Source organism: Cherax quadricarinatus, chromosome 71, assembly GCF_038502225.1.
Source record: "Cherax quadricarinatus isolate ZL_2023a chromosome 71, ASM3850222v1, whole genome shotgun sequence".
In the NCBI taxonomy this organism is placed as follows: domain Eukaryota; kingdom Metazoa; phylum Arthropoda; class Malacostraca; order Decapoda; family Parastacidae; genus Cherax; species Cherax quadricarinatus.
The window spans coordinates 10581488-10603445 of record NC_091362.1 but is presented as its reverse complement, the minus strand read 5'-3'; the positions used below and the strand labels follow the sequence as shown (position 1 = coordinate 10603445).

The following is a 21958-nucleotide window of genomic DNA, read 5'->3' as shown; positions in this document are numbered from 1 at the left end:
AAAAGCTACAACGTACATAGGGAATTCAAATTAAAGCTAAAACAAGTAGTGTGTGCCTAAATAGTTCAATCATTTCTATCCTGTTCTTTAAAATTATGATTATTGAACAATTTCTGGTTGTAAAATAATGTTTTATTGTAATTTCCTAAACCATCATTCAAGCTTTTCTGGCTTGTTAGTTACAGTTTTTAATTTTTAGTGAATAATCATGTAAGTTGTATCTTAACTATTATTGTAAACTTTGTCAGTAGCTTGTGCTAGACACATAAGCACAAAAAGCTCCGCAAAAAAAAGGTAGTCTTTTAATGTTAAAAGACTGAAATATTTTAAATACTTTCAAATTATTGTACTAGTTTTATGTGCCTAATTTTTTTTTTAATACGTCAGCCATTTCCCACCAGGGCAGGGTGACCCAATAGGAAAGAAAAACCCAAAAGAAAGGGGAAAAAAAACTTTCACCATCATTCAACACTTTCATCATCACTCATACATAATCACTGTCTTTGCTTAATATGAATTGAAATAAAATTATTATTCTTTCTTTCAACACACCGACCGTATCCCACCGAGGCGGGGTGGCTCAAAAGGAAAAAACGAAAGTTTCTCCTATTACACTTTGTAATATATACAGAAGGGGTTACTAGCCCCTTGCTCCCATAAAATTATTATTATTATTATTATTATTATTATTCTTGTAGAATGTACAGCATAGGGCCGTAGACTACACTACACATTATTATTGTTGTTGTTATTGTTTTTCTTCTTCAACAAACCAGCCATATCCCACCGAAGCTGATTATTATTGTTATTATTTATTTTTAAAAAAATCGACAGTCTCCCACAGAGGTAGGGTGAAAAAGCCAATTAGCCAGACTTAAGTGTATAGTGCAGGCACTGTACACTTAAGTCTGGCTAATTGGCTTTACCCGAATCCCTTCCTATTATTTATTATTTTATTATTATACAAATAAAAATTGTAGACAAACTAAAAAAAAAAGTCCAAAGACTAGCCAAATATGAATTAAAAAAAAAAAACACCTTGAAACATTTGAAAGGAAGAAATGGAAGAGTCAACCCAGTGTAAAGAAGGGCTGCCATAAGTGCAACTGTAGAACACTGTTTCTACATCGAGGTTGTCAATGCCTCAACCTTCTTATAACAGATGTTAAAATCATTGCTGGCACAGTGGCACAAGTCATCAAGAGGAAATTTAACAAGTTTCTTCAGAACAAACAAACTTTATTTCTTTGTGCAATGTACAAAATATAGTTTACATGTAATGTAATATTGTTAAGAACAAAAGAAAGCCACTAGCATGCTGTGCATTTTGGGCAGGATCATGATCAGCCAGGCTCTGAGGACTGTAGATCTGCATGTAGACTGCAGTTGCATAGCTGATCAGGTAATCACTGGGAAAAATCTTGTAACTTGTTGTTTTACTGAGCCTTCAACATTTTGGTTTCACCTCATGTGCACATTGATCTGTCCCACATCAAGGACATGAATATTATGCCATCTTGTTGATATTACTGTACAACTCTACCCAGCACCATGACTCTTTAAGTACAACATAAATAGATGACCATAATGAAATCATGGAAACAAGATGAATTATTTGACATGCTTGCTTCTGGTAAGACATAAGCTGCTATTTGAAAGAATTATGGCATTAATAAATCTGCATTTCATCACAAAAAATAATAAGACTAGAAGAAGTCTGGTGACTGACACTTTAAATTCTAAAGTGGTTTCAACTTCTGTGGCATGAATAATGGAGAGGTAAAAGCAACTTAAATGTGTAGATCGAGATCATCCATCAGAAAATGTTCAGGTAGCAGGATCACAAGGAAAGGTGAGAATATACGTAATATACATTCAAGAGGGGATACTGCCCTCTTGGAGAAAATGATGCCATACAAAAGTGGTATGGTATGTATCCTTTCTGCATCTACTGCTAAACATTTTTTTCCACAAACTCCTTAACACTCTTGACTTTTCTTTACCTTATTTATTTTATGATTCGCCTAGTCTTCCATGGACTCATCTGCTGACATCTCTCTCAAATCTCTAAATATATTTAATTCTTTCATTCTCCTTCCCTCTGTTCATTCATTGTCTTGATTTCTTACTCCTATCACCTTCCTCATTTTTAAGTTCACTTTCAGTTTTCTACTTTTACATACCCTCCCAAACTCTTCCACTGACTTCTGCAACTTCTCTTCTGAATCTCCCAAAAGTACTACACTGTATCATCAGCAAAGAGCAACTGTCACAACTCTCACTTCAAATCAGGCTCATTATTTTTCACTTTTTTTACACTCCCATATATAAATGCCTTTAATAACTGAGGTGACATCAATCATTCCTGTCTAAGACCCATTTTTCTCCTACATATACTAACCTGTGTCTCATTCTCCTTAAAAACACACTTGACAGCTTTTAAGAACCTACTACCTATTACATACACTTGCAGCATTTACTGCACTGCTTCCTACCTACTCTTTAATTTGCCTTCTCCAAATCCATAAATAGAACTACTGCTTATTTGTATGATTTTATGATACCATTTGATCCACAAACTCTTCTTTTCTTCCTGAATCCACCTTTTTTTCAAATGTACATTTTTTTCTTCAAACTGGCCTAAACAAAATTTTTTCTTTTTAAAATTTAGTAATTTATACAGGAGATGGGGGTTATTAGCCCCTTGCTCCTGGCATTTTAGTCGCCTCTTATGACACTCATGACTTACGGAAGAAGAATTCTTTTCCACTTCCCCATGTAAATAAACGAAAATGAAGAACAAGAACTATGTAGAAAATAGAAGAAAACCCAGATGGGTGTGTATAGATGTATATGCATGTGAAGTGTGATCTAAGTGTAAGTAGAAGTAGCGAGACATACTTGATATGTTGCATGTATATGTACATCTCTGTACAGTAATTTAAAATGAATGATGTGTAATGTCCTCCACAGGAAAGTTTCAGCAGAAAATTATATTGCTATAAATAGGCATGTCAGATGATTCCCATAGTATTGTAATGGGGCATAAGTAATTCAAACAATTTATTCACTTGCATATTTTTTTTTTTTGCACAGCATTACTATTTATTATTATGTTTTATAGACTTCCTGAAAACGGTATGGCGCCTACTGAAGAACAAAATCTTAATATTCCGGACAGCAAGCAGTGTTCTACACATCCTGCCTATTGCAGGTCTCTACACTTTCCTTCCCAAGTACCTGGAGAGTCAGTTCCGCCTTCCCGTCCACAGTGCTGCATTGGTTTCTGGTCAGTTAATCTGCTTTAACCTAAACTTTTTTTTTATATTCTCTCCTCTTGAGCCTCTTTGAATTCACTTGTATATTAATCTTAAATGTATAGGCACAATACTGTAGTTTAATAATTGAGATTATCCATTAGGATTATTATTATGATATTCATGGGGAAATACTAAACCTGTAGGAGTCATACAGTGCCTGAAGAATGGGAGATATTTAGGTTTGATTCAAGGGAGGGGGGGTGGGCAGCTCCAATTCAGTGGATCAAGATCCCTTCACCAGTATCATGGCACCTTCCTTGAAGGGACATGTATGGTAGGTATAACTGGATATTTTTACTCTTTTTAGGCATTCCTTCATATCCATGACTTAAGTATATTTCTGTGTTCATTTATTTCCTTTATGTCTGTATCCTCTTTATAACTATGTAAGGAAGGGGCCACAAGACAAGAGCCTCTAGATCGCACTCCTCATACTGTACCTGTCAAGTGCTGAGCTTGCTCTATATGGCTTTCCTCAGTGTACCTTTTCAAGCTATTGCTCATCTACCTTATTCCTGTACATATTTCTTAAAGGTCTCTTCCTTCATTGCATGTAAAAACCACAGTAAATAACTTTTTCTGTACTCAGGTTTCTTGACCTGAAGATCCTGGCAGAATCATGTCTTTTCAAAAAAATGTATATAATAATATTTACTCAGTATTGTAGTAATTAAATACTTTTTAAAAATAAAGTTGTCTTTTGTTTGTTTAATAAGAGTAGCAACCTGTGTGTATAATCTCTATAACACTGTTATAGAGGCTTTACCCAGAAAGTCATTCGTTTGCTCTTTCCTGAGCTATATGTCTACATCACTCGCTGTGCAGGATTCCTCCTCCAGTTAGCTGCCTGTTTTGGCTTATTGCAGATGTCTAAATAACATTAAGAACATTGCATACTTTCAATCTGCTCTTCCGTTCTGAAGGATAGTGATTGACACTCCTGTTGCTTGGCACATAGAATGTGTTCAAGCAGTATGGCTTGTTTACTGTGTTTTGCTAAATTTGCAGTGAGTTTAAGTGGGGCTTACACTTTCAAGATGCAGACTTGCTGGCATATCTGTTCAGAAAAGAGCTTCTTTCAGTTTTCCATCTTGTGCTTCCATTTCTTATTGGTTCGTATAATTATGAATTCTGTGGGAGACAGCCTGCTAGTTAAAAAAAAAAAAAAATATTATATGCCTGGAAAAGCAGCAAATCCATTAAAGTCATACAGCACTACATAGCAGTTGCAAAAGAAAAAAAATTGCAGAGAGGGGGCAGCAGAGGTACTAAGCAGAGGTCATCAGTAAAAAGAGAGAGTGAAGGAGAAATCATTGGTGATGTGGTAGAGTACAAGGAGTGCAGGTGTGTAAGAGAGAATGAACATAGTACTATTTGGGTGAAAAGTGATCTAACAGTCTGTTAATGATATTTTAATGTTTTTGACCAAAAGTAACTTAGTTTCAATAAACAAACTTCAATTTCCTAAAAATGTTAGAAAAACATTAAAAAGCAAAGATTTCGGTTTAGATAGCAAAGATTTTGCTCCTCTCGTGAATGTAACGTAAGATATCTGTGTTTTTCATTTCTTGTAGATGATGATGATGATGATTATTATTATAATTATTATTATGCATTATTATAATTATTATTATAGATTACTATTACCATTATTATTATTTCTAGTGTATTCACTGGATGAAGAGCCTTTCACCAGCATCACGGCTTATTCTTGGAGGAGTGGCATTATGTAGGTTACACATACCGTATTTTCCGGCATATAAGGTGCACGTTTTTCCCACAAAAAGTCTTGGAAAATCACCCCACGCCTTGTATACTCAAGGTCAGGGGTCAAGAGTAGGCTTGGAGTTACACTTTAGCGTAAAGTAAGAAGGGTAATTAGCCCTCGAATATGATTACCGATTTACCGTAACAATACTTACTGTCGTGCACCTTATATGCTGGAAAATACAATACACACAGGTTGCCGCTGAGTAACCCACAAGGTCACTCACTGGCAAATGTCACTACTACTACATACAGGAGACTGTTTTTATTGATGGACCATGAACATAGAGCCCTTTACAGAAAGTACTTTTTCATCCTTCAAAATATTAAATAGTATTATAACACATGTTATATCAGATACCCTGGACGTTTCCAGGCTTTTCACATGTACTATTACTGTAATTTTGACTGTCTTCTCCCACCTGCTAAGAACTTGCTTATCCACCATACAGCAAATTTTATTATCAGTTTGATGCTTGAAGAAGTCTGTATTGTTCATGTTCCAGTGTTGTATTCATGCTTCAATGTTGTATTCATGTTTCAGTGTTGTATTCATGCTTCAATGTTGTATTCATGTTCCAGTGTTGTATTCATGTTCTATTGTTGTATTCATGTTCCAATGTTATATTCATGTTCCAATGTAGTCTTTTTATTTCAGTGAGTTCTTGTTTCAGTGTTGTGTTCATATTTCAGTGTTGTGTTCATGTTTCAGTGTTGTGTTCATGTTTCAGTGTTGTGTTCATATTTCAGTGTTGTGTTCATGTTTCAGCATTGTGTTCTGGTTCCTGTGTTGTGCTCTTGTTCCAGTGTTGTATTTACATTCCAATGTTATATTCACCTATATATGGTTGAAGGGATTGACTTGTAGCTCCTGGCCCTGCTTCTCAACTTGCCACATGGCAGATTCACGCTCTCCTAACCTTGGGGCCCTGTCATACCTGTTCTTAAAACTATGTATGGAGTTTGCCGCCACCACTTCTTCATTAAGTTCATTCTACTTTCCAAACCACCCTGAGACTGAAGAAATACCTCCTGACAGCCCTATAACTCATCAGTGTCTTTAGCTTCCACCTGTTCCCCCCCGAGTATAAAGTCATCCTTCTCTTTGTCCACAGTAAATTGAATCAAGGGCTCAATTTGGTTGAGTTGATCTCTGAAGTTGCTGATTTGTAGTGTCTCTGCATGATTGCCAGTTGTGTATGAATGGAAATAGTTGGGCCATGAGGCCTAGTGAAATGCATTTATTTGTCAATATAAACTGGTTTAGAAGGATATTTAGTGAAATATGGTTAAAAATCAAGTGGGGATAAGCTTGGGTGATCATAGAAGAGGGAATTTATGTGCCTATTGAGATTTACTAGAAGAAATAGGATCATCACATATAAGCAAATTTACATAAAGTGAAATGGAAAGAAGGAAGAGAAAACCTGAATAATGAAAAAAGCTTTCTCCACTCTGATTTTCTCTATACATTGTGCCAAAGAGGCCATATCCATCATGTGATGATAAATACCTAGGGAAGACACACAGACATATACACACACATGCAGCAGTGTGGATGACACACACACACATACAGCAGTGTGGATGACACACACACACATACAGCAGTGTGGATGACACATACAGCAGTGTGGATGACACATACAGCAGTGTGGATGACACATACAGCAGTGTGGATGACACACTCACAGCAGTGTGGATGACACACTCACAGCAGTGTGGATGACACACACACTCACAGCAGTGTGGATGACACACACACACTCACAGCAGTTTGGATGACACACACACACTCACAGCAGTGTGGATGACACACACACACTCACAGCAGTGTGGATGACACACACACTCACAGCAGTGTGGATGACACACACACACTCACAGCAGTGTGGATGACACGCACACACTCACAGCAGTGTGGATGACACACTCACATCAGTGTGGATGACACACACTCACAGCAGTGTGGATGACACACACACACACACACACACACACACACACACACACACACACACACACACACACACACACACACACACACACACACACACACACACACACACACACACACAGTAGGGACAGCGAGCGCGCTAGTCACGCCTTCCGTGCTCCGGGAATATAAGTGTTTTTGAGGGCTATGCAAGTGTTCTGCAAGGGTTGCTAAGTGTGTCAGGGTAGTGAACAATCCTAGAAGTGATTTTTAATCTGCCTGAGCCACATAAGTGTGGGGAGAGCCACAATTTTGTAAGTGATCTAGAAAATAAAAACGTTCTGGTGCAGAGTGGGCAGGCTAGTGTGTAAGGCGATGTTGTCAAGTGTCACCCAAGAAAGATAATAAAGTGAAACAATCGTGCGACCAGTGAGAGAAATACAGTGAATAGGGTACATGATTAACGAGAAAAAATTGAGGTGGATCTAGCCAGGACGTACATAGAGCTGGATCTACGCCAGGACGTCACATCGAGCTGGACAATCTACAGTGCTACAGCTGCACTACAAGTACTGTATCACCTATGAGTGGTTGTTTGGGTGTGGGGTTCCAGGTTCCAATTAACCGCCAAGCTGAATGTGAATGGTCTAACTCTCATAGCACGATAAAGAATAGGCACTCAAGTATTCAATAAGGTTTAGCAAATGGTAATCCATTGAACAAGGATTAACTCACTATAAGCAGGTCGAGCATAGGCAACACTGTAAGGGTGGGAGTCAGGTCACAAGAGGTTGTGGACACAAGCGACAACTGAGAATCTACATTACACTCCAAGCACAAGCCACCTACTTTTCAGACACATAACAAACCCACACATAATTCGACACACACACACACACACACACACACACACACACACACACACACACACACACACACACACACAAACACACACACACACACACACACACACACAAACACACACACACACACACACACACACACACACACACACACACACACACACACACACACACACACACACACACACTGTAAGTAAGTGCTGGTAAGTCCCAGGAGGTTGGGGGTCAGGTCACAAGAAGGTGTGGGCAGCCAAGGACCACTGAGACTTACATTACAACGCACAAGCCACCTACCTTTCAGTACATAATAAACCCACACATAATTCCACACAAAATTACACACAAAATTACACACACACACACACACACACACACACACACACACACACACACACACACACACACACATATCCAGACACACATACACTCCCCCCCCTCACCACCGACATCTCACTACTTCCCCTGATCCCTCCCCTCCCTCGATAACCCTCCCCTCCCCCGTTCACCCTAAACCCTCCCCACCCCTCCCCACTCCGCTCCCACATAGCCACAGTTCCTCCACTACTTCCCCCCCACACTCTGACATACACACTACTAACCTAACATACAGAACTACATACGTTTCCCACTCTGAGGCAATCAGGATAAAACAAAAATGGGTTGCCAGAGAGCAACAAGAAAAACCAAGGGACAGGAGGAAACTGCAAAGGAAGATTGGGCAGCAGAGCTCATAAAAAGGGATCATGAATGGGAAAAGAAACTAGAAGAACTTAGCATGAGAATGGAAGAGAGGATAGATATGGAAAGCAGGAAGTGGGAGGTGCATGTCAAAGCAGCAGAAGCTAGGATACAGAGTTTAGAAGAGGAATTGAAAAATCTGAAACAGCCTAAAGAACTAAAGAACATTTTGGGATTGACAACAGAGACTGCTACCTCAGCCACAAATAAGGGGACTGTAGGGAAAGAAGGGGCACAACTGCATGGAGAAGCTCTATCAGAGGAGACTGTAGCAAATGAAAGAGCCAAGCTTTATGTGGAGGTGTAGCAAATGAAAGAGCTAAGCTTTATGTGGAGGCCCTAACAGACAACAACAGAGCCCAAGGAAAGCCGAGAAGGGAAAATGACAGGCCACTGAGCCCAAGTACATTAGCCAGTGAAACTGATGAAAGGAAAGCTGCAGTGGAGGAAACCAAATTAAATGAGGGGATACACAGGGATATGCAGTGGGAGAATGAAAGGGTGAGGTCAGTCTTTGTGTATGGGCTCCAGGAAGTTGAAGGGGAAACATATGAAGCAAGAAAACAAGGGGAAAAAAAGCAATTGAAAGCATCATGAAAGCAATAGGAGAAGACGACATGACCCAGCTGGAAAATTTTCGGAGAATAGGGGGGTTTGTAAAAAAAAGAACCCGGCCAGTGAGAGTGACCTTCAAGGCAGAAGCGACTCGGACCAGGATCCTGCAGGAGAAAGCACGATTAAGGGACATGCCGGCATACAGGAAGGTGTATCTCGACTGCGACAGAACACAAGAAGAAAGGCAGAAACTGAGAGAAATGGTACAAAGGCGAAAGGAGGAAAGAGAGGGGATGGAGAAGACAGACAGGAGATCCCAGACCCAGGAAGAAGATCAAATACAGCCTCCCTCACAACTTCCTATAGAAGCCTCCCAACCAGGTCAACCCCAGTGCAACCAAACACTCTAAATCAAAACACCCATGCCACATCCAATGCCCCCACCCACTACATTACAAACTCCACCCCCACAGCAACAACCCATAGTTCCTTACCAGGTCTCCCACTTCCCCAACCCCAATATACCTCCCAGACCACAGTCTTAGAAAAGAAGTTGAAGGTGTGGTATACAAATGCAGATGGAATAACAAACAAGTATGAGGAGTGGCACGAAAGAATCAAAGAGACATCCCCAGACATAATAGCACTCACAGAAACAAAACTCACCAGAATAATAACAGATTCAATCTTTCCATCCGGATATCAAATCCTCAGGAAAGACAGAGGGAGGAGAGGGGGAGGAGGAGTTGCACTGCTCATTAAAAACCAGCAGGGTTTTGAGAAAATGGAAGGAATGGATGGCACGGGCGAAAGGGACTACTTAGTAGGAACAATCCAGTCTGAGGGACATCAGGTGATAATTGCAGTAATGTACAACCCACCACAGAACTGCAGGAGGCCAAGAGAAGAATACGATGAGAGCAACAGAGCAATGATCGACACACTAGCCGAGGTGGCCAGGAGAGCACACATGGGGGGAGCAAAGTTACTAGTTATGGGTGATTTCAATCACAAGGAGATTGACTGGGAAAACCTGGAGCCCCATGGGGGTCCCGAAACATGGAGAGCCAAGATGATGGATGTGGTACTGGAAAACCTCATGCATCAACATGTTAGAGACACTACCAGAGAGAGAGGAGAGGATGAATCAGCAAGGCTGGACCTTGTATTCACCATGAGTAGTTCGGACATCGAGGGTATCATGTATGAAAGGCCCCTGGGAGCTAGTGATCATGTGGTTCTGTGCTTCGACTACATAGTTGAGCTCCAAGTGGAGAGAGTAACAGGAATAGGCTGGGAAAAACCAAACTACAAAAGGGGGAACTACTCAGGCATGAGGAACTTCCTTCAAGACATTCAGTGGGAGAGGGAACTGACAGGAAAACCAGTACAAGAAATGATGCACTATGTAGCAACAAAATGCAAGGAGGCAGAGGAGAGGTTTGTTCCCAAGGGAAACAGAAATAATGGGAAGAACAGAACGAGTCCTTGGTTCACCCAAAGATGTAGGGAGGCAAAAACTAGGTGTACTAGAGAATGAAAAAGGTACAGAAGACAGAGAACTCAGGAAAATAAAGAAATCAGCCGAAGAGCCAGAAACGAATATGCACAGATAAGAAGGGAGGCTCAGAGACAATATGAAAATGACATAGCATCAAAAGTAAAGACTGACCCTAAGCTGTTGTACAGCCACATCAGGAGGAAAACAACAGTCAAGGACCAGGTAATCAGACTGAGGAAGGGTGATGGGGAATTCACAAGAAACGACCGAGAGGTTTGTCAGGAGCTCAACACAAGATTTAAAGAGGTATTTACAGTGGAAACCAGTAGGACTCCAAGAAATCAGAACTGGGGGGCACACCAGCAAGTGCTGGATGAGGTACATATAACCAAGGAGGAGGTGAAGAAGCTGCTATGCGAACTTGACACCTCAAAGGCGGTGGGACCAGACAACATCTCTCCATGGGTCCTTAAAGAGGGAGCAGAGATATTGTGTGAGCCATTAACAAAGATCTTCAACACATCATTTGAAACTGGGCAACTCCCTGAGGTATGGAAAATGGCAAATGTAGTCCCAATTTTTAAAAAGGGAGACAGACATGAGGCACTAAACTACAGACCTGTATCACTAACGTGTATAGTATGCAAGGTCATGGAGAAGATCATCAGGAGGAGAGTGGTGGGGCACCTGGAAAGAAACAGGTGTATAATTGACAACCAGCACGGTTTCAGGGAAGGAAAATCCTGTGTCACAAACCTACTAGAGTTTTATGACAAGGTGACAGAAGTAAGACAAGAGAGAGAGGGGTGGATCGACTGCATATTTTTGGACTGCAAGAAGGCCTTCGACACAGTTCCTCACAAGAGGTTACTGCAAAAGCTAGAGGATCAGGCACACATAACAGGAAAGGCACTGCAATGGATCAGAGAATATCTGACAGGGAAGCAACAACGAGTCATGGTACGCGACGAGGTGTCAGAGTGGGCGCCTGTGACAAGCGGGGTTCCACAGGGGTCAGTCCTAGGACCTGTTCTGTTCTTGGTATATGTGAACGACATAACGGAAGGGATAGACTCAGAAGTGTCCTTGTTTGCAGATGATGCGAAGTTAATGAGAAGAATCAAATCAGACGAGGATCAGGCAGGACTACAAAGAGACCTGGACAGGCTACAAGTCTGGTCCAGCAACTGGCTCCTTGAATTTAACCCTGCCAAATGCAAAGTCATGAAGATTGGGGAAGGGCAAAGAAGACCGCAGACACAATATAGTTTAGATGGCCGAAGACTGCAAACCTCACTCAAGGAAAAAGATCTGGGGGTGAGTATAACACCGAGCATATCTCCTGAGGCACACATCAATCAGATAACTGCTGCAGCATACGGGCGCCTGGCAAACCTACGGATAGCGTTCCGATACCTAAGTAAGGATTCGTTTAAGACTCTGTATACCATCTACGTCAGGCCCATACTGGAGTATGCAGCACCAGTTTGGAATCCACACCTAGTCAAGCACATCAAGAAATTAGAGAAAGTGCAAAGGTTTGCAACAAGACTAGTCCCAGAGCTACAGGGATTGTCCTACGAAGAAAGGTTGAGGGAAATCGGCCTGACAACACTGGAGGACAGGAGAGTCAGGGGAGACATGATAACAACATATAAAATACTGCGTGGAATAGACAAGGTGGAAAAAGACGGGATGTTCCAGAGATGGGACACAGACACAAGAGGTCACAATTGGAAGTTGAAGACTCAGATGAATCAAAGGGATGTTAGGAAGTATTTCTTCAGTCATAGAGTAGTCAGGCCATGGAATAGCCTAGAAAGGGATGTAGTGGAGGCAGGAACCATACATAGTTTTAAGGCGAGGTATGATAGAGCTCATGGGGCAGGGAGAGAGAGGACCTAGTAGCAATCAGCAAAGAGGCAGGGCCAGGAGCTGTGACTCGACCCCTGCAACCACAAATAGGTGAGTACACACACACATCCACACACACACACACACACACACACACACACACACACACACACACCCACACACACACACACACACACACACACACACACACACACACACACACACACACACGTATGTGTGTGTGTGATACCTCAAAGGCAATGGGGCCAGATAACATCTCTCCATGGGTCCTGAGAGAGGGAGCAGAGGCACTATGTGTACCCCTAACAACAATATTCAATACATCTATTGAAACAGGGAGATTGCCTGAGGCATGGAAGACAGCAAATGTAGTCCCAATCTTTAAAAAAGGAGACAGACATGAAGCACTAAACTACAGACCAGTGTCACTGACATGTATAGTATGCAAAGTCATGGAGAAGATTGTCAGGAGAAGAGTGGTGGAACACCACAGCAGCCAACATGGTTTCAGGGACGGGAAATCCTGTGTCACAAACCTACTGGAGATCTATGACAAGGTGACAGCAGTAAGACAAGAGAGAGAGGGGTGGGTGGGTGTATTGCATTTTCTTGGACTGCAAGAAGGCGTTTGACACAGTACCACACAAGAGATTAGTGCAAAAACTGGAGGACCAAGCAGGGATAACAGGGAAGGCACTACAATGGATCAGGGCATACTTGTCAGGAAGATAGCAGCGAGTAATGGTACGTGGCGAGGTGTCAGAGTGGGCACCTGTGACCAGCGGGGTCCCACAGGGGTCAGTCCTAGGACCAGTGCTGTTTCTGGTATTTGTGAACGACATGACGGAAGGAATAAACTCCGAGGTGTCCCTGTTTGCAGATGACGTGAAGTTGATGAGAAGAATTCATTTGACCGAAGACCAGGCAGAACTACAAAGGGATCTGGACAGGCTGCAGACCTGGTCCAGCAATTGGCTCCTGGAGTTCAATCCCACCAAGTGCAAAGTCATGAAGATTGGGGAAGGGCAAAGAAGACTGCAGACAGAGTACAGTCTAGGGGGGCCAGAGACTACAAACCTCACTCAAGGAAAAAGATCTTGGGGTGAGTATAACACCAGGCACATCTCCTGAAGCGCACATCAACCAAATAACTGGTGAAGCATATGGGCGCCTGGCAAACCTCAGAACAGCATTCCGACATCTTAATAAGGAATCATTCAGGGCCCTGTACACCGTGTACGTTAGGCCCATATTGGAGTATGCTGCACCAGTTTGGAACCCACACCTAGCCAAGCATATAAAGAAACTAGAGAAAGTGCAAATGTTTGCAACAAGCCTAGTCCCAGAGCTAAGAGGTATATCCTACGAGGAGAGGTTAAGGGAAATCAACCTGACAACACTGGAGGACAGGAGAGATAGGGGGGACATGATAATGACTTACAAAATACTGAGAGGAATTGACAAGGTGGACAAAGACAGGATGTTCCAGAGACTGGACACAGCAACACGGGGACACAGTTGGAAGCTGAAGACACAGATGAATCACAGGGATGTTAGGAAGTATTTCTTCAGCCACAGAGTAGTCAGGAAGTGAAATAGTTTGGGAAGCGATGTAGTGGAGGCAGGATCCATACATAGCTTTAAGCAGAGGTACGATAAAGCTCACGGTTCAGGGAGATTGACCTAGTAGCGACCAGTGAAGAGGCGGGGCCAGGAGCTTGGACTCGACCCTTGCAACCTCAACTAGGTGAGTACAACTAGGTGAGTACACACACACACACACACACACACACACACACACACACACACACACACACACACACACACACACACACACACACACATACACATACACATACATATATGCATGCACAATAAGATCACAGTAAACAGGTGATTTCAGAATATGCAAAACACCCACTGTGAAAGACTATAGAAATTCCAAGCGCTTTCGTGACTACTCACATTATCAAGGAACAATGAAAGTAATACATCAAATGAAGGCATATAAAGGGTCTAGCCCACACCTCACTATCACATCCTACAACAAAGCAACACCTGACACCCGATTCGTAAGAAAGGGAACACTGCAGCAGGCCCGCTGGCCCAACTATAATTTAATCTTGTTTCATAAAAAGCAGTTTTGACAATAATATGAATATTTCCTTTGGTTTATATAAATTAGATCCATTTATAATTAATAGAATTTGGGAAGAATTTAATAATACATTGGACAAATAATAAATTTTAAACTTCTTAATTCTTGGGTAGAATAGTGAGTGGTGCATTGAGGTATATGTGGAGACAAAAAATGTTATCTATGGAGGCAAAGAAGGGAATGTATGAAAGTATAGTAGTACCAACACTTACATGGGTGTGAAGCTTGGGTTGTAAATGCTGCAGCGAGGAGGCGGTTGGAGGCAGTGGAGATGTCCTTTCTAAGGGCAATGTGTGGTGTAAATATTATGCAGAAAATTCGGAGTGTGGAAATTAGGAGTAGGTGTGGAGTTAATAAAAGTATTAGTCAGAGGGCTGAAGAGGGGTTGTTGAGGTGGTTTGGTCATTTAGAGAGAATGGATCAAAGTAGAATGACATGTAGAGGATTTAAATCTGTAGGAGAAGGAAGGCGGGGTAGGGGTTGTCCTCGAAAAGGTTGGAAGGAAGGGGTAAGGGAGGTTTTGTGGGCAAGGGGCTTGGACTTCCAGCAGGCGTGCATGAGCGTGTTCGATAGGAGTGAATGGAGACGAATGGTATTTGGGACTTGACGATCTGTTGGAGTGTGAGCAGGGTAATATTTAGTGAAAGGATTCAGGGAAACTGGTTATTTTTATATAGCCGGACTTGAGTCCTGGAAATGGGAAGTACAATGCCTGCACTCTAAAGGAGGGGTTTTGGGATATTGGCAGTTTGGATGGATACATTGTGTATCTTTATACGTATATGCTTCTAAACTGTTGTGTTCTGAGCACCTCTGCAAAAACAGTGATTATGTGTGAGTGAGGTGACAGTGTTGAATGATGATGAAAGTATTTTATTTTTGGGGATTCTCTTTCTTTTTGGGTCACCCTGCCTCGGTGGGAGACGGCCGACTAGTTGAAAAATATTTGTGTATATATATAGTAGTACCAACACTCTTATATGGGTGTGAAGCTTGGGTGGTAAATGCAGCAGCGAGGAGACGGTTGGAGGCAGTGGAGATGTCCTGTTTAAGGGCAATGTGTGGTGTAAATATTATGCAGAAAATTCGGAGTGTGGAAATTAGGAGAAGGTGTGGAGTTAATAAAAGTATTAGTCAGAGGGCAGAAGAGGGGTTGTTGAGGTGGTTTGGTCATTTAGAGAGAATGGATCAAAGTAGAATGACATGGAAAGCATATAAATCTATAGGGGAAGGAAGGCGGGGTAGGGGTCGTCCTCGAAAGGGTTGGAGAGAGGGGGTAAAGGAGGTTTTGTGGGCAAGGGGCTTGGACTTCCAGCAAGCGTGCGTGAGCGTGTTAGATAGGAGTGAATGGAGACGAATGGTACTTGGGACCTGACGATCTGTTGGAGTGTGAGCAGGGTAATATTTAGTGAAGGGATTCAGGGAAACCGGTTATTTTCATATAGTCAGACTTGAGTCCTGGAAATGGGAAGTACAATGCCTGCACTTTAAAGGAGGGGTTTGGGATATTGGCAGTTTGGAGGGATATGTTGTGTATCTTTATATGTGTATGCTTCTAGACTGTTGTATTCTGAGCACCTCTGCAAAAACAGTGATAATGTGCGAGTGTGGTGAAAGTGTTGAATGATGATGAAAGTATTTTCTTTTTGGGGATTTTCTTTCTTTTTTTGGGTCACCCTGCCTCGGTGGGAGACGGCCGACTTGTTGAAAAAAAAAAAAAAAAAAAATATATATATATATATATAAATATATATAAATATATATAAATATATATATATATACTTTATATATATAATATATATTTATACATACATACATACATACATACATACATACATACATACATACATACATACATACATGCATACATTATATATATATATATAATATATATATATATATTATATATATATATATATATATATATATATATATATATATATATATATATATATATATATATATATATATATATATATATATATATATGTATGTATGTATGTATGTATGTATGTATGTATGTTGGTAGACAGCAACCACCCAGGGAGGTACTACCGTCCTGCCAAGTGAGTGTAAAACGAAAGCCTGTGATTGTTTTACATGATGGTAGGATTGCTGATGTCTTTTGTCTGTCTCATAAATATGCAAGATTACAGGCATGTCTTGCTACTTCTACTTACACTTAGGTCACACTACACATACATGTACACATTTATTTATACACACTCATCTGAGTTTTCTTGGATTTTATCTTAATAGTTCTTGGTCTTATTACTTTTCCTTTTATATCCATGGGGAAGTGGAATAAGAATCTTTCCTCCGTAAGCCATGCGTGTTGTAAAAGTCAACTAAAATGCCGGGAACAATGGGCTAGTAACCCCTTTTCCTGTAAAGATTACTAAAAAGAATAAGAAGAAGAAAATTGTCAAAGTGGGAAGTCTGAATGTGCGTGGATGTTGTGCAGATGATAAGAAAGAGATGATTGTGGATGTTATGAATGAGAAGAAGCTTGATGTCCTGGATTTAAGTGAAACAAAGCTGAAGGGGGTGGGAGAGTTTCAGTGGAGAGGAATAAATGGGATTAGGTCAGGGGTTTCAAATAGAGTTAGAGCTAAAGAAGGAGTAGCAATAATGTTGAAGGATAAGCTATGGCAGGAAAAGAGGGACTATAAATGTATTAATTCAAGGATTATGTGAAGTAAAATAAAGATTGGATGTGAAAAGTGGGTTATAATAAGCGTGTATGCACCTGGAGAAGAGAGAAGTGTAGAGGAGAGAGAGAGATTTTGGGAAATGTTGAGTGAATGCATGGGGAGTTTTGAATCAAGTGTGAGAGTAATGGTGGTTGGGGATTTCAATGCTAAAGTGGGTAAAAATGTTATGGAGGGAGTAGTAGGTAATTTTGGGGTGCCAGGGGTAAATGTAAATGGGGAGCCTTTAATTGAGCTATGTGTAGAAAGAGATTTGGTAATAAGTAATACATATTTTATGAAAAAGAGGATAAATAAATATACAAGGTATGATGTAGCACGTAATGAAAGTAGTTTATTAGATTATGTATTGGTGGATAAAAGGTTGATGGGTAGGCTCCAGGATGTACATGTTTGTAGAGGGGCAACTGATATATTGGATCATTATTTAGTTGTAGCTACAGTAAGAGTAAGAGGTAGATGGGAAAAGAGGAAGGTGGCAACAACAAGTAAGAGGGAGGTGAAAGTGTATAAACTAAGGGAGGAGGAAGTTCGGGTGAGATATAAGCGACTATTGGCAGAAAGGTGGGCTAGTGCAAAGATGAGTAGTGGGGGGGTTGAAGAGGGTTGGAATAGTTTTAAAAATGCAGTATTAGAATGTGGGGCAGAAGTTTGTGGTTATAGGAGGGTGGGGGCAGGAGGAAAGAGGAGTGATTGGTGGAATGATGAAGTAAAGGGTGTGATAAAAGAGAAAAAGGTAGCTTATGAGAGGTTTTTACAAAGCAGAAGTGTTATAAGAAGAGCAGAGTATATGGAGAGTAAAAGAAAGGTAAAGAGAGTGGTGAGAGAGTGCAAAAGGAGAGCAGATGATAGAGTGGGAGAGGCACTGTCAAGAAATTTTAATGAAAATAAGAAAAAATTTTGGAGTGAGTTAAACAAGTTAAGAAAGCCTAGGGAAAGTATGGATTTGTCAGTTAAAAACAGAGTAGGGGAGTTAGTAGATGGGGAGATGGAGGTATTAGGTAGATGGCGAGAATATTTTGAGGAACTTTTAAATGTTAAGAAAGAAACAGAGGCAGTAATTTCATGCACTGGTCAGGGAGGTATACCATCTTTTAGGAGTGAAGAAGAGCAGAATGTAAGTGTGGGGGAGGTATGTGAGGCATTGCGTAAAATGAAAGGGGGTAAAGCAGCTGGAACTGATGGGATCATGACAGAAATGTTAAAAGCAGGGGGGGATATAGTGTTGGAGTGGTTGGTACTTTTGTTTAATAATTGTATGAAAGAGGGGAAGGTACCTAGGGATTGGCGGAGAGCATGTATAGTCCCTTTATATAAAGGGAAAGGGGACAAAAGAGACTGTAAAAATTATAGAGGAATAAGCTTACTGAGTATACCAGGAAAAGTGTACGGTAGGGTTATAATTGAAAGAATTAGAGGTAAGACAGAATGTAGGATTGCGGATGAGCAAGGAGGTTTCAGAGTGGGTAGGGGATGTGTAGATTAAGTGTTTACATTGAAGCATATATGTGAACAGTATTTAGATAAAGGTAGGGAAGTTTTTATTGCATTTATGGATTTAGAAAAGGCATATGATAGAGTGGATAGAGGAGCAATGTGGCAGATGTTGCAAGTATATGGAATAGGTGGTAAGTTATTAAATGCTGTAAAGAGTTTTTGAGGATAGTGAGGCTCAGGTTAGGGTGTGTAGAAGAGAGGGAGACTACTTCCTGGTAAAAGTAGGTCTTAGACAGAGATGTGTAATGTCACCATGGTTGTTTAATATATTTATAGATGGGGTTGTACAGGAAGTAAATGCTAGGGTGTTCGGGAGAGGGGTGGGATTAAATTTTGGGGAATCAAATTTAAAATGGGAATTGACACAGTTACTTTTTGCTGATGATACTGTGGTTATGGGAGATTCTAAAGAAAAATTGCAAAGGTTAGTGGATGAGTTTGGGAATGTGTGTAAAGGTAGAAAGTTGATAGTGAACATAGAAAAGAGTAAGGTGATGAGGGTGTCAAATGATTTAGATAAAGAAAAATTGGATATCAAATTGGGGAGGAGGAGTATGGAAGAAGTGAATGTTTTCAGATACTTGGGAGTTGACGTGTCGGCGGATGGATTTATGAAGGATGAGGTTAATCATAAAATTGATGAGGGAAAAAAGGTGAGTGGTGCGTAGAGGTATATGTGGAGTCAAAAAACGTTATCTATGGAGGCAAAGAAGGGAATGTATGAAAGTATAGTAGTACCAACACTCTTATATGGGTGTGAAGCTTTGGTGGTAAATGCAGCAGCGAGGAGACGGTTGGAGGCAGTGGAGATGTCCTGTCTAAGGGCAATGTGTGGTGTAAATATTATGCAGAAAATTCGGAGTGTGGAAATTAGGAAAAGGTGTGGAGTTAATAAAAGTATTAGTCAGAGGGCAGAAGAGGGGTTGTTGAGGTGGTTTGGTCATTTAGAGAGAATGGATCAAAGTAGAATGACATGGAAAGCATATAAATCTATAGGGGAAGGAAGGCGGGGTAGGGGTCGTCCTCGAAAGGGTTGGAGAGAGGGGGTAAAGGAGGTTTTGTGGGCAAGGGGCTTGGACTTCCAGCAAGCGTGCGTGCGTGAGCGTGTTGGATAGGAGTGAAAGGTGACGAATGGTACTTGGGACCTGACGATCTGTTTGAGTGTGAGCAGGGTAATATTTAGTGAAGGGATTCAGGGAAACCGGTTATTTTCATATAGTCGGACTTGAGTCCTGGAAATGGGAAGTACAATGCCTGCACTTTAAAGGAGGGGTTTGGGATATTGGCAGTTTGGAGGGATATGTTGTGTATATTTATATGTGTATGCTTCTAGACTGTTGTATTCTGAGCACCTCTGCAAAAACAGTGATAATGTGCAAGTGTGGTGAAAGTGTTAACAAGTCGGCCGTTTCCCACCGAGGCAGGGTGACCCAAAAAAGAAAAAAAAATCCCCAAAAAGAAAATACTTTCATCATCATTCAACACTTTCACCACACTCACACAGTATCACTGCTTTTGCAGAGTATATGGAGAGTAAAAGAAAGGTGAAGAGAGTGGTGAGAGAGTGCAAAAAGAGAGCAGATAATATATATATATATACATGTATATATATATATATATATATATATATATATATATATATATATATATATATATATATATATATATATATATATATATATATATATATATATATATATATTTATGTATGTATATACATATATACATATATATACATATTCTTTCTTTCAACACACCGGCCGTATCCCACCGAGGCGGTGTGGCCCAAAAGGAAAAACAAAAGTTTCTCTTTTCACATTTAGTAATATATACAGGAGAAGGGATTACTAGCACCTTGCTCCTGGCATTTTAGTCGCCTCTTACAACATGCATGGCTTACGGAGGAAGAATTCTGTTCCACTTCCCCATGGAGGTAAGAGGAAATAAACAAGAACAAAAACTAGAAAGAAAGTAGAAGAAAACCCAAAGGGGTGTATATATATATATGCTTGTACATGTATGTGTAGTGTGATCTAATTGTAAGTAGAAGTAGCAAGACGTACCTGAAATCTTGCATGTCCATGAGACAGAAAAAAGGACACCAGAAATTCTACCATCATGTAAAACAATTACAGGCTTCAGTTTTACACTCACTTGGCAGGACGGTAGTACCTCCCTGGGCGGTTGCTGTCTACCAACCTATTACCTATAATATATATATATATATATTTCTTCTTTTCTAGGTAGTAGGTTGGTAGACAGCAACCGCCCAGGGAGGTACTACCGTCCTGCCAAGTGAGTGTAAAACGAAAGCCTGTAATTGTTTTACATGATGGTAGAATTTCTGGTGTCCTTTTTTCTGTCTCATGGACATGCAAGATTTCAGGTACGTCTTGCTACTTCTACTTACACTTAGGTCACGCTACACATACATGTACAAGTGTATATATACATACCTCTCTGGGTTTTCTTCTATTTTCTTTCTAGTTCTTGTTCTTGTTTATTTCCTCTTATCTCCATGGGGAAGTGGAACAGAATTCTTCCTCCATGCGTATTGTAAGAGGCGACTAAAATGCCTCACAATTACACTCGCTTGGCAGGACGGTAGTACCTCCCTGGGCGGTTGCTGTCTACCAACCTACTACCTAGAACTCAATAAACTTATTCCTCTATAATTTTTATAATCTCGTTTGTCCCCCTTTCCTTTATATAAAGGGACTATACATGCTCTCCGCCAATCCCTAGGTACCTTCCTCTCTTTCAAGCATTTATTAAACAAAAGTACCAACCACTCCAACACTATATCCCCCCCCCTGCTTTTAACATTTCTGTCATGATCCCATCAGTTCCAGCTGCTTTACCCCCTTTCATTCTCCATAATGCCTCATGTACCTCCCCCACACTTACATTCTGCTCTTCTTCACTCCTAAAAGATGGTATACCTCCCTGGCCAGTGCATGAAATTACCGCCTCCCTTTCTTCCTCAACATTTAAAAGTTCCTCAAAATATTCTCGCCATCTACCTAATACCTCCCTC

The 21958-nt window shown here is 40.8% G+C and overlaps 1 protein-coding gene across 3 annotated transcripts in view; it reads left to right on the top strand.

Annotated features, from left to right (window-relative positions):
- Positions 1 to 21958, top strand: part of LOC128700291 (solute carrier organic anion transporter family member 74D) — an 876841-nt gene that overhangs the window by 800226 nt on the left and 54657 nt on the right. For all 3 annotated transcript variants that reach the window (XM_053793362.2, XM_070100019.1, XM_053793363.2), the window contains one exon: positions 3125 to 3289. In XM_053793362.2, coding sequence (XP_053649337.1) covers positions 3125 to 3289 — 165 coding nt within the window. The remainder of the gene's footprint in view (positions 1 to 3124; positions 3290 to 21958) is intronic.